The sequence below is a fragment of the Strigops habroptila genome, chromosome 1 (genome assembly GCF_004027225.2).
Source record: "Strigops habroptila isolate Jane chromosome 1, bStrHab1.2.pri, whole genome shotgun sequence".
Classification (NCBI taxonomy): Eukaryota; Metazoa; Chordata; class Aves; order Psittaciformes; family Psittacidae; genus Strigops; species Strigops habroptila.
The window spans coordinates 152333037-152346287 of NC_044277.2; the positions used below are offsets into that span (position 1 = coordinate 152333037).

The 13251-nt window shown below is 37.2% G+C and overlaps 1 protein-coding gene across 7 annotated transcripts in view; it reads left to right on the plus strand.

Annotated features, from left to right (window-relative positions):
• Positions 1-13251, plus strand: part of BBS9 (Bardet-Biedl syndrome 9) — a 275374-nt gene that overhangs the window by 72020 nt on the left and 190103 nt on the right. For all 7 annotated transcript variants that reach the window (XM_030509118.1, XM_030509151.1, XM_030509134.1 and 4 more), the window contains 3 exons: positions 402-497; positions 5067-5239; positions 7400-7552. In XM_030509118.1, the coding sequence (XP_030364978.1) occupies positions 402-497; positions 5067-5239; positions 7400-7552 (422 nt within the window). The remainder of the gene's footprint in view (positions 1-401; positions 498-5066; positions 5240-7399; positions 7553-13251) is intronic.

Consider the following 13251-nt stretch of genomic DNA (forward strand, 5'->3'; position numbering starts at 1 on the left):
GCAGAGTAGCTGGTTTTAGCAAGGTAGATGTTTGTTGTGCTCTGTACTGAAAGCTGGAAACATTTTCCTGGATAAATTTTGCATGGATATCTGAATTGTAGGTGACCTCACATCTGGTAAAAGATGATAGTCTTTGAGCTGTACACTAATCACAAGTCTTCACAAATCTACCTCTTGTTTCCAGGCTGGGGAAGAACAACAGTGTGTGGCTCAGCTTCCACCTGTGACCGAAGGGAGATTATACCAACATACTGCTGCTGGTCTTTACTCCTGAGCCCTAAGAAGGGGAGCAGTCTCATTCAAATTGCCTTTCCTAAATTGCTCGTGCAAAGGCTATGGCTTGAGGTTTGTTGGATCCCAGCATTGAATTACAGAAAACTGTATTTAACTTTCTCTTTCAGACTTCGTTGATCCATCTGAGGATGACCAGGCAAATGTTCTGGGATTTCAGTTTTTAACTGGTTCAAAAGCCACTCTTCTTGCTTCAAAAACATCACGTAAGTGCTATTAGAATTCACGCTAAAGGAAGCCTGATTATTAGTTAATATATGTATAAAATGAGAATGTGAATCATACAAAGCAGGATAATAACTGTGTGAGAATTAACACGGGACTTTCAAAGTGTCAGCTGACTAATTCTCATCCTCTCTCTGGTATGCAATGATGTTACTAGGGAAGGCACAAAATTTTACAACAAACCAAAAAATCCTCCTCAAGATCTAGTACGCTACAGTGACAATCCTCTGAAGAAGATGAATTTCTGTCAAGTTTTTAGTAATGTTTTTATTCATGAATTAATACTGTTGTCATAATAACGAAAAACCCCTCTTTTCCTCAAAGGTATTTCAACATCTGTGTTTGGGTGTAGGCATCTACTGGAATTTCTGAAAGGGATTAAAAAGCAGGTTTCTAACTCTCCCCTGAGTTTCAGAAATCCTTTAATTAGACATCAGACCCTGCTTACTTGCTTTTCTACCTGTCTCTAAATGCCTGTATATCTTTATAAGTATAGGATTATGGATTCAATATCCTTCCTATTACATTGACAGAATGTATGAGGGTGCGTGTAGATATGGTGTCTCTTGTATAGGGCAGTTTGTGAATGAAATAGTCATGTTACAACCACTTTGAATTTGTGCTATTTAAAATAGATTGGCTCTCTTCATTTTGGAGGGTTTATGGCCATCCCTTGTACAACTGCTCAACTCGCTAAACTCTTTCTTGGCATGTGCATCAGAATCAAATCAGTTCAACTGTGTTTAGCATTTTCCATGCCAGCAGAGCACAAAATCTTCATTTAATACAGCAGACTAACAAATTGAAAAGCTATAATACCTATTGTGCATGGCACGGAGTTCAAATGGAACAATGTGTGAATGCTTTATGAAAACTGTTTTGAGGGAGAAAGCAGAATCTAGTCTTGTTGTAAAATTCCTTTGATGCAAAAATAATATGCCTCTTGGTTTCCAAAAACTGGTATTCATGATGGGTTATACAAACATTGGTGGCATCAGCTGTGAGCTCTGGGATAATATTTAATACCTTTTCTAACGTAATCAAATGTGGGTAAACGAGAAAGCATTCGGAGAGTAACTGTCATGGTACCAAGAATCACGTTACATTTCTGAGGTTGGAATCCGTTTGCACTGGTTTGTGCATGCATTACTTGCACGCTGGTTTATGGTTAGTTTGTTTTTAATATTTGTTTAAATAGTATGACTTAAACAGTTTTAACTAACTGGACGTGCAGTGATAGTTTCTGAAAACCAAGGAATGTAAAGGATTTATAATAACTGCCTTTTTCCTGGATTACAGTTTAAATCCTTTCATTTCAAATTTATTTTGTGTAGTTGCTAAATCTGATATTGTGTAAGGAACAAATTTGTGTCCATGTAATTCATGCATTTTAGCTTCTAGTGAGGCTATAACTTTTAATTCCCCTACTCCAAACCTCTCAGGTTTGTTTATTCACTAGCTGGGAATGACGCTTGCAGCCCTACTATAAACTTTCCCACACTGCTTTACTTGTGAAATTCAGTTTACAAAGAAGATTCAAAATATGTTTCTCTTAGCATGACTACTCATTTCTTGTGTCTGGGAATCCTGACTTCAGACAGTTGAGTTGTTCGGTGCTACCTTCTGTGTTTCCAGCATCTATTTCATGGATTGGATTGGGTTGGTTACAGAATTTCTGAGGACGATTTGCTTATTTGAAATGTTACCCAAGTAAAAGTTATTTAAAAGGAATAAGTTGTAAAAGGTCTGATCCTGAAGCATAATCCAGAATATTTTTATGAGCTGAGACTCCATAATAAAAAAAGCATTGTTTGGTAGAATTTCATGATACTAAAATGATTCTGCTTGAGGGGACAGCTCTTCTCTGGAACTAATGAATGCAGATGAAATTGTATATTAATTCCATTAGTTTATTATGTATTAATTTAACACTGAGTTTATACTTTGTGAAAGTGCTTATGCAACATTATCGTTGTGGAATTAGCCTTCAGAAAGAAAATTGTACGTGATAAATAGTGATTAGAAGTAATGGTGTTTCAGAAAAGTACAAAAGTCCATTGGGGCTGATCAATCCTTATTTCTGGTTTTCCGTGAAAGAAGTTAATCTTGGTCAATGGAAGCAGAGTTCTTTTTCCATATCCCTTATCAACTGGGCTATAAGTTCTGAATAGGAAGAACTGCTTGTAGCAGTGAAAGTCTTCAGGTTCATTTGGGTTTCGCTGCTGAGGCTGCAAACATGAATGGCATCTGTGTTCACGTTTGGTTTTAATTGTATTAGCTAATCCAGTTTAAACATTGTAGTGATTGAAGATGTTACCTCAGCCTGTCAAAAGCACTGCTGCAAAGAACCCAGCCTGAAGTTCATTTTGACGGTACACATTAGAAAGTATCTTGCCTCATGTAAGATTAAGGTTTGAAATTTGTTTGTTTCTTTTCCAAAGTGTTTTGTAACTGTCTTTTAATCGAAGTGTAAAGGAGGCTTGACTGCTAATTGTGGCTGCTAATGTGGGTTTCCTAGCTGAGAGGGCAACAGAATCTTCTAGGCTTCCTTCAGATAACCTACTGGCAGGGCAACCTTTCTTAATGCAGGTTGTGCTAGTTGGATGATTGCTGTAGTGTTAAAAGCCTTTGTAACCTGTTTAACCTATGGGTGCTTCTCAGTCTCCTGCTTTTCTGTTTGAGTATTTTCCGTAACAGAGCTTACTTTAACAAAAAGCAAACCCAAGTTGGTTAACTACTGTAAAAGGACAGGATGACCAGAAGCATAGTTATTTGTTGGTTTTTTTCATTGCATTTCTGTTTGAAGCACATACAATTAAAGATTCTGTTTCATGCAGTTTCTAAATCTAATTTGTCTCTTTTTGAGAGCTGGAAGATTGTGTAAAGCAAATGGCTGCAATGCTCTCTACTCAGGCCATGGTCAAATTAGATTGTGTTTGTATTGACCAACAAACAGTGTATGGAAACCAAAGACGGATTTTGGAGGAAATTAATTTTATCCATTTTAAACCATTAATGTATTAGATATGTCAATTATAAATAGAATGACTGTTGATTTGGCCTGAAAACATCTGAGCTAATTTCCCTCAAGGAAAAATCACTTAAGGCAAAGTATGGTGATACATCCAGCTCAGTCCAGCCGTTACACTGTGAGTGTTTAAAAAATGGATATTAGGTTGAATGTTATCTTGAGCAGATGGTGTTCTTTTCTTTAACAGGCATGTTTTTAAATAAAACTTGCTTCTTTCCTGTTACACTGTAAACAGAATTTGTCATTCTTTGTTCAGTGAAATACGTATCCTGGGAATGATGCCAGTGGTAATGTCAAACAATCTTGAATTACTAATGTTGAGAAAATTTCAAATAAGTACATTCAAGTTCTAAAGAATTCTGGTTAATTTGATTTACTGTGAACCTTGTTAACAAGGGCAAAAAGAGAACTCTTTTGTATCAAGTCCCAGCAGCTCTTTTTCCTCATAGCTACATTTGTCTCTCCTTTTGGATAAGGTATTGGTAGATGTGTAATGAAAAGAAATAAGGAACTGTTGTTTGAAAATATTTACCTGGATCAAAACCAATGCTGCTGGGATATTCCACAATGTTTTCGTCTCCATATTTGATTCTGATTTCCTGGAAATCATTATATACATTATATACTATATGTACACTGCTATGTGAATGTGGAGTAGAAACAACAGAAATCAAACCTTATCCCGCTAGCTTGATAATTTGCAATTTACTAAAATGTGGTAAGTGAAGTGAATTTGTTGGGACAGATAACACTGGCACAAACAGGATTTGTTTTGTCACTTCGGTTTAACACTTTGCATTTGTACACTACAGCACTTTTACAAAGCCATAGGGTGTAGATGGATAAAAATCACCTTCTGCTAATATTAGCTGTATCTAGATTAAAGCATAGCTCTATTAAAGCTGAATATTGTTGTCTGTGACTAGTTAGAGTAATACTTTTCCTACTAAAAGATATCCTAGAAGTGGAGCTGTAATTAAAATTATATTGACTGTATTATCGAAGAACTCAATAACTGTTTCCAAAAGACATTCAGGATTTTAGGTGGATTGGAGTTGGTTTTTTCCCACTGTTACCAGATGCTTTGCTTCTGTCATGGTCCAGAGTGAATTGACCCGGATTCTACCTCCAACTCTCAGAACAGCTCACTAAGTTATATTATGACAGAGAATTGCAGACAGCCTCTTGTGATGACTTAATATCATCCAGTAATTATCTTGTTTCCTTATTATGGTAGTTCTTCAGAGCTTTTTGTTCTTCATGAGCAGGCCCATACTGTAAAGTAGCCCTGAAGCAATAAATACTTCTGTTTTGTGCTACGAAATTGCTTTTAAAGTTAGAACAAAAGAGCGAGTATTTAGGACTAACATCAACAAAATACAAGTATTTCTTTAACAGTGGTGAACATGCATCTCTTAGGAAAATCTCATATAGACTTAGGATGCAGTTAACAAGTTACATTTGTGTGTTAACTAAACTGTGTTGTTTATTAGTCTTGTGTTTGTTCTTGTTTTCAAAGAACGATACAGAATCCAGAGTGATCAGTTAGAAGACCTTTGGCTGATAACAAAAGAGCTGAGGCTTCGACTTGAAGAACATTTCAAGAAGCAAAACTGCAAAGATTTCGCATGTACGTTTTCTGGTTCAATTCCCCTGCAAGAATATTTTGAACTAATTGATCGACATTTTGAGGTATGTGAATCATTGATGTTCTGCTAGTTTAAAAATCATAGAATCATAGAATATTTCGGGTTGGAAAGGACCTGAAGATCATCTAGTTCCAACCCCCCTGCCATGGGCAGGGACACCTTGCGCTAAGCCATGTCACCCAAGGCTGTGTCCAACCTGGCCTTGAACACTGTCAGGGATGGAGCATTCACAACTTCCTTGGGCAACCCATTCCAGTGCTTCACCACCCTCACTGTAAAGAACTTCTTCCTTATATCTAACCTAAACTTCCCCTGTTTAAGTTTGAACCCATTACCCCTTGTCCTACCACTACAGTCCCTAATGAAGAGTCCCTCTCCAGCATCCTTATAGGCTCCCTTCAGACACTGGAAGGCTGCTCTGAGGTCTCCACACAGCTTCTCTTCTCCAGGCTGTTCATGTGTTAGTACTATGATTGGTTGGATTAGAACTAAAGTTATCACAGGCATTTGGCTTTCAGGAAATAGAAAGTTGTATCTAAGATAGTGCTGGAAAAAAGGAGATGTACCAGAGCAGATATAAATGTAATTACTTTTTCCCGTTTGGTCATACAGATGACAATGAAAAACCTCCAATAGTTCAGCTAGCTTGTGGAAATGGCTAATAAAGTAAAATAGATACACTCCTCCTGCCTCCACCTGCCTTTCCAGTTATAAAAGAGAACAGCTATTTGGAAATTTAAACTCATGTAAAGGGCAAAAGCAGCAGCAAATGTGTGTAAGTGAGAGATACTATTGGATGTTCTTTCATGCCAACAAATCTTCTGTGAGGTGGAGCCATTGCCACATAGAAAGATGGAAGTTGTAGTTGGGATTCTCTGGGATTTTTTTTAAGGAGTCAAGCTAGATCCAGGTCTGTCTCTCAAGCTCACAAGCAGTTATTCTGTTAGCCTTTCAACTAATTGGAAATTCAAAGGTGTTTGGTTTTGTTCAGTTTTCTTTGGGGTTTTTTTAATGACTGGTATAGTAGAAACACCTTAAAACATAGGCTTCATTAGACTGTCACAAGCTGAAATACACTGAAGTTTGAAATAGAGGTGTGATTGCTGGAATGCTATTTTAGGTTCTAGTTCCATTGCAGCTGGGGCCATTTGGAAGTTTCTGAAAGGTTACAATAGTTATCTGCTCTAAAAGTATCACACAATCTATCGATGGGATCCTGATGCTCCATCCCTGTTGGTTTCAACACGCTCTTTTTTGACAAGCTTGGGAGGATGTTACCTGAGATGTCCCTTTTTGCCTCCTACTTCTAGAAAAGCTGCAGTGTTTCTTTTTTTCTTAGCTTCCCTGAACTGTCCTTCATAATCATGTACTGACAGAACAGTATGTTTGCTCGTTTTAAATAGGATCTGTTTTCTAAATTTAGGAAACTTCATTTTTCTTCTCATTTTGGGACACTTTAAACTGGGCATGTGTCATAATGCTCACATCTGGAAAGCCTTAATGTTTCTTCTGATAACTTGTGCTAGTTACAGCATGTCGGCTGTACAGGGGAGTCCCTGCTTTTTGAAAGACTCACTTTTATTTAGTGTTTTTTGTGTGGAAAATGGTAAGGTGATAAAAAGATAAAATAAGAATTGTCGTTATCTGGGCATTAGATGTGCAGTGTTGAACAGAGTTCTGTGAACGCTTCAAGAAAGTTTGTTGCTGTGGCTGATCAGTGTATGTAAAAGGAGAAAGGATTTCACTTCAGAAAAAGACAGTCATTCAAACAGTGCAGAATTTAGTACTTCTATTCATGCTTAAGGGAATAAAGATCTACTTTCTGCTGCGATGAATATAGAATTCAATATACTGTGTGTATGTGTCATGAATAGCACAGCCAACCAAGAAGAAGCCTCGAGAATACTGGTGGTGAAATTTCACTCTTGTTATTAGGCTTCTTGATGACATATTTATACATTTTCCCAGATTATTGTGGCTGTTGACAATTAGCTTTGATTTCAGTGGCAAAAGCTAAGTCTTGAAAATGTTAATAAGCTTCATGAGGAGTGTAAAGTATGAAACTGGTGTAAATGACATTATCGTATTTGAATAATACACACTCTCCCAAGCATTTTACTACAGTTTTCCCATTTCATTTGGAATGTGCATACATAACATATATGACCCTTAACCTGAATTCCTGAAAACCCTTAAATTGCAGCTACGTTTGAATGAGGAAAAACTTCAGGAGCTGTTATCTCAAAGGGCTGCACAGTTTCGAGCTATTGAGCGGCGATTGCTGACGCGATTCAAAGACAAAACTCCTGCTCCGCTTCAACATCTGGACACCTTGCTGGAAGGAACATTCAGAGAGGTCAGTACAGTTTGATTATGAGCCTAACCTTTCTTTATGTTGTTGGTAATACTCAGCTTAAAGCATATAAGCTATGCTTTCCTGGTTATATTTACCATCCAAGAGACCAGGAAGCAGTAATTTGTTTAACCTAATTTTCCCTGTAACTTTCCAGATGATTTGCAATAGTTTTATTTCATCTGCAACCACAAAATCTTTACTCCTGGGTCACACCAGCTTGACAGCACATCATTCTTTCCTAACTGATGTTGATAGTGTAAATATTTTATAGTTCATGTGAAAATATTTTATAGTTCATAGCTTATGTAAATATTTTATGGTACACTGTAAACTGGTGGAATGGTTTGGCCAGTGTAACATTCACAACAAAATTGTCTGAGGCTGACCATGCCCTTCCTTACAGAGATTTTATGTTCTAATCATTCCAGAATGCGATAGCATTCATTACTAAACCATCCCCATACTGGAAGTACCCAGGAATAATACAGTTTTTCTTCCTTTTCCTGCCTTAGCCCTGCATTGCTTTAGAATAACCCGTGTTTCATGATGCGTCCCCTTTGCTAAGAAGTAACTTTACACGTTTTCTGTTGGAGGGTCTGATTTTACTTTCCAACATACTTTGTTAGAGAAGCTGAGTCACAATTAGATTCCTTGCTGGAAAAAAGACTTCCCTTTATGCACTGTTGTATATCACAGCAATTAAAACCCAAAGGTATTAAGGAAAAATATTTTTCCTTACTGTTTGCTCTAAGAAAACGTTTCTCTAAATTGGAGAAAACTGCCTTTCCGGGTAGGATTATACATGAGTCAAACAAAATTTGCCTTTATTTCAGTCTTTACTGTGAAGGAGTTAACTGTGAGATGTTCTAAGTTAGAAAGTGGGGGTTTTCTGCTTACTTCAAGAAATAGGTATTGTTGTGATAGATGGGTGATTCTTTAACGCTTGGAAATGGCATGACTAAATAAGCCCTAAAGATAAACAGAAGCAAGTCTCTTGAGTCTGCTTTTGCTGTGTAGAACTGTTGCCTTTCAACTTAAAAGCGACTGTGATGTGCTTGACAGTTTCTGTATGCGGTTGAATTGAAAGATGAGTTCTGAGAATATGACAAAAATCAGGTAGTTGAAATAAATGGATTCTGCAGAAGCTTATTTTGTGAGGTCCTTGAAACCAAAATTGAATGGGTGCTTTTCCTGATAATTAATGCTGTAAGTTTTTTTTAATTGGAATTAGTGTGGTTGAAAGGAGAATGAGGGAAAAGATTTCTTTCCAGAGAACAAATGCATACATTTGTCAACGTTTGTTAAAACTTCCTTTTAGGCAAGCTCACATTTTTCTTGGTAGATTTCCTTTGTTGTCAGCCTTTTGTGCGAATCTCCTTTCAAGAAAGAATTGTTATTGTTAGTGCAAACAAAAGTGTAGCAAAATAGTAATTACTGCGGACACCCCCACTGCTGCGTATGTTGGTTTGAAAGCAAGAGTTGTGGTAGGATTTAATACTGTCTCTTCGCTGTGTGGTTGAAATGAAATTGCTCAATGATGCATTTCCTATATTAGAAAATGCCTTGTCTTTAATTCAGCCTAATCTTTGGTCTTTATTTGAATAAGTATATCTAATGCAAATAGTTGAAGTATTCAAAATATGGTACATGTGTTTTCAGTAAAGGAATAATAAGGCCGGATAAATATGAACAGCATAAAATCTCACTCCAAAAAGCATGTGTAGCCTTTTTGACATTGGAATTGATATGATTCTGTTTTTGAGAATGCTGCTTTTCGGAAGAATTCTTCAAACAAGTTGTGTCTATATTTCGTTTTGGAAAGTTGTCTGGTTTGAGCCCCATGGTTGTGTTTAATGATTTTCCTAATGCAGAATGCATTGAATGAAGAATAATGATCCGTACTTCATAGAGTCTTTAGTGGAATGACTTATTTGCTTTGGTAGAATTTGGATTGAGCTCTGAATAAGCAATGTAGAAGTTCTAGGGGGTTTTGTAATGAAATAAATATGATAAATCCCACAATAAAATACATTACCAAGGTAGGATGTATTTAGTGCTACAACAGAATTACTAACGGATTTATTATAAGCAAACTTTAGCCTTACTTTTCATCTTCACAATAACAGAGAAATGTATAAGCAGGCATCAGTGTATGCAATGATGAAAAGCTTGTGTTTGGTTTTATAGTCCTGTTTAATCTTTTCTTCTATATTTTCTCTTTCTGAAGTAATATTCTAGGTCTAAATAGATTTGAGTGAGAATTAACAACAGTTAACAAATAGTGACATCAGGTGTTCCATTCTGGAAGGAAAAGAAAAGCTGTTTTATACATAATAGCCTTGCAGAGTGGAAAAAGGAAACGTTATTCTCACGAAGTTTAGGAATGATTTGTAGGAAGGTGCTATGAAAATAATGGAAAAATTGATCTGCGGAGATGCTATTTGTATGCCTGTGATTAATTTCTTCATCTCTGGTTAAAAAATTACCAGTGCAATTGGACATGCTGGTAGCTGCTGTTCTAAGAAAGGAATTTAATTATAGGAATTTGAAAGCAATTGCACAGTAGTTGAGATTGCATAGATGCTTTGTAGTTTAAAGGACTTCAAATGCGAAATGAGATTGCAGGGAATTTTATGGTAGCTGCTGTAAACAGCATGTACTTTGTATAATGCTCACTTACTAGAGACATGTTATTGCTTGAAAGCGTAATTTAATGATCTTTAATGTCTGCAATGTGCTTTCTGTCATATTAAAGTAAATAAAAAAAAAATCATAGTTTGGCAGTAGCTGCAGGTGCTTGCCCTGGAATGATAATTTTCATGCATTGACTCCTGACATATATTATTTGGGTTTCCAGGTACACGCTGGAATTAACAAGTGTTATAAAAATCAGATAATTCAACTTATTATTTGAACCCACCTGGATTTTATCCTGGTGAATCGAAGCTATAATGGCTGCGTCTAGTTGTAAGCTGTGTTTAACCCTGTAACCGTGTTCAGAAGACTACAGCAGGTACATTCTTTTGGAGAAAGAGGAGGAAGGATGAATTTGAAACGTGGGGTGGAGTTCTCCCAGGGCACTAGTTGTTGTTGCTTAACCAATTTTAAGTACTTAAAACATGAATCTTGGACAAGATGGAACAGTTCAAGCTTACAAAAAAATGTAAGGACAAAGCAATTACATCTGCCTTGCATTGTACTACAATAAAAGGTAGCAAAATTAAGATATATTATGAAGCAAACAGCTATGTCCTATATCCCCACACTTCCATTGTGTGCCGTAAGCATTGCTCCCTTCCTCTTCTTCAATGCCACTATTGCACAGTACCTGTTCCCCCATGTCCCGAGGCTTCTCCATCCCCACCCTGTAAAACCACTAACTGGCTTGTGCTTTCGGAGACTGACATTTCAACTCCTACCCATGGCCCCAGCAACCCTCCTGTAGTTGCTTATCTGTGCACTGTCAAGCCAATGTGCTAGTGCTGACTGGCAGTAGCCATCTAACCAGACGAGATGGATGATGTCCCCTGAATCAGTAGAAATACTAATAGTGTCTCTAACCTCCCAGCCTGCTAATTAAAACAAATCTAGAGAGGAACTTAATGATTTCTGAATCTTCATGTCACTGGAGAAATTTGTGTTGTCATTGGAAACAACAGAAGCTAGGAATGGAGCAACAAAGTCTGGCATAAATGGCCAGCAGAGCTATATAACCTTAGACATCTAAGCTTAAGAACCACGCGTTCTGCAACAGTGAGTCTTTGGTTTTGACTGGTGATACCTTTTATTTTTTCTTTAAGAAAAGGTAAAATTTCTTTTATCTTTAAGGTACTTAAAGGTACTTTATAAATTTGAGAGCGTCTTGCCATAAGTAAGAGAACCAAACACATTTTTCTAAACAGGACTGCTAGAACTAATTGGTGCTGCGAGTTTATTCCCTTTATTTTCTCCTGATTCAGTTATCCCATCATGGTCATTTATATAATGACTGAATAACCTGTCTCACAGAAATACTTGGCTGTAAGCAGCAACAAAGTGGCTTTCAGTGTCATTTTCAGATCTTGCTCTGAAAACAACTCAAAGTTGTCCATTCTGCTGGCTTTAGTATATGGCCTGTATTTAACTTGTCTGGGCTTGGTCTTGCTTATTGCAAATTCTGCATATGAATTGCAGCTCCAAGAAATGCACGTGCATAGGAATTGCTTGAAACAAGGGGAAAAGTGTTCAGTCTTTCAGATTTGAAGAGATGCTCACAGGTTACTGTTTACAGGGAGTAGGAAGAGGGACCATTCCTGCAGATTATTTTTCAGTGTAATCTCCTTCATCTGTTCTCCCTTCAGCACTCTTGTATTCTTTAACTTGCTGATACAGCTAGCAGTGCTGGAAAGCAAGTGTAGCATTTCACCATCGGGCTGTTAGAAGCGGTCACCAAACACAATTGCCTCCAGGTAGAGATACGATGACTTCTCATTTAGAATAAAGACAGCAGTTCCAGCAGGACATCCATTTGAATTCTTTACGCAAAGTAAAGTGTGTAGGAATTTGTTGTCTGTGACTGAGAGGGCTTTTTAAAGGGTAGTTGTTTTCCCTGAGGTCTGTGATCTGAGCTGTCGCTCATGTATACGGCTCTGGATGTTAGTTGGAGATCTTGAGCGTTCAGTAGAAACAGAGGAATTTCATGAAGGATTTGGAAGTCATATCTCTAAATGAATGCACTGGTTCTTTTAATGAGTAATGCCACAGGAGTTGCCCTTTCTCTTTGACGTGGCAGTGTTGAAGAAAGGTGCTTCTAATACTTTTAGAACTTTCTGAACTTCATTACACAACTGTTTCTTTGTCGTAGCCTAATTTAAACAGAAAGATGGACTAGTTCATGGTTTTGAGATGGAATTTCAGCAATTGTGCTGTGAATTAATGCCAGCTGCTAAAACTTAGGACTGGCCCACAGTTTCATGCCACAGGGCAGGGTTGATATTTAGGTGTCTTACATTTTGTTTATGGATAACATGTCTTGTAACCTGTTTGATCCTTCTGGAGCCCTTCAATCCCATGTTATTTTCAGAGTGACATTAAGGAGCTGTACTACGTGACAGGATCTATTTTAGTCTTGAAAGTGGACATTCAGATAATCATATCTAAAGCTATCTTTGAGAAAAATAATGCTACAAAGAAAGAAAGAATTTTAGAGCAGCACCTCATTGAAGCATGTAGGATCTGACTTGCAGCTCAGTTTAAATATACTCTAAAATACACAAAAAGTACATTCAGCACATGTCGAAGAGTTAACTAAATGTTTTCTTAGAAAAGCATCCAGTAAGAGAATTAATCTGTAATTAATCTGAATTTTGGACGCAATTTAAAGGAACTTAGAGTCCCTTTGAGCACATCTTACTTAACAGGACAATTGTGAGGAATTTTCACCCTAGTGCTGCTGATCATGCATGTGATGATGTCTCTCTTCCATTGTGGTTTGTGATCAAGCCAAGAGTGTTGAAACCTTGTCAAGCAGTATTTTAAGTGTCAAATACTGTGTGCCAGTAATTGTCCATTTTACAGTATTTGACACTATCAGGCAAAATTAGGTTTGGGTGCAAATCATTATCACAATTGAGATAACTAGGTGATTCTGAATTGTGTCATAGAACCATAGAATCAACTAGGTTGGAAAAGACCTTCAGGATCATCGTCTGACCATGCAC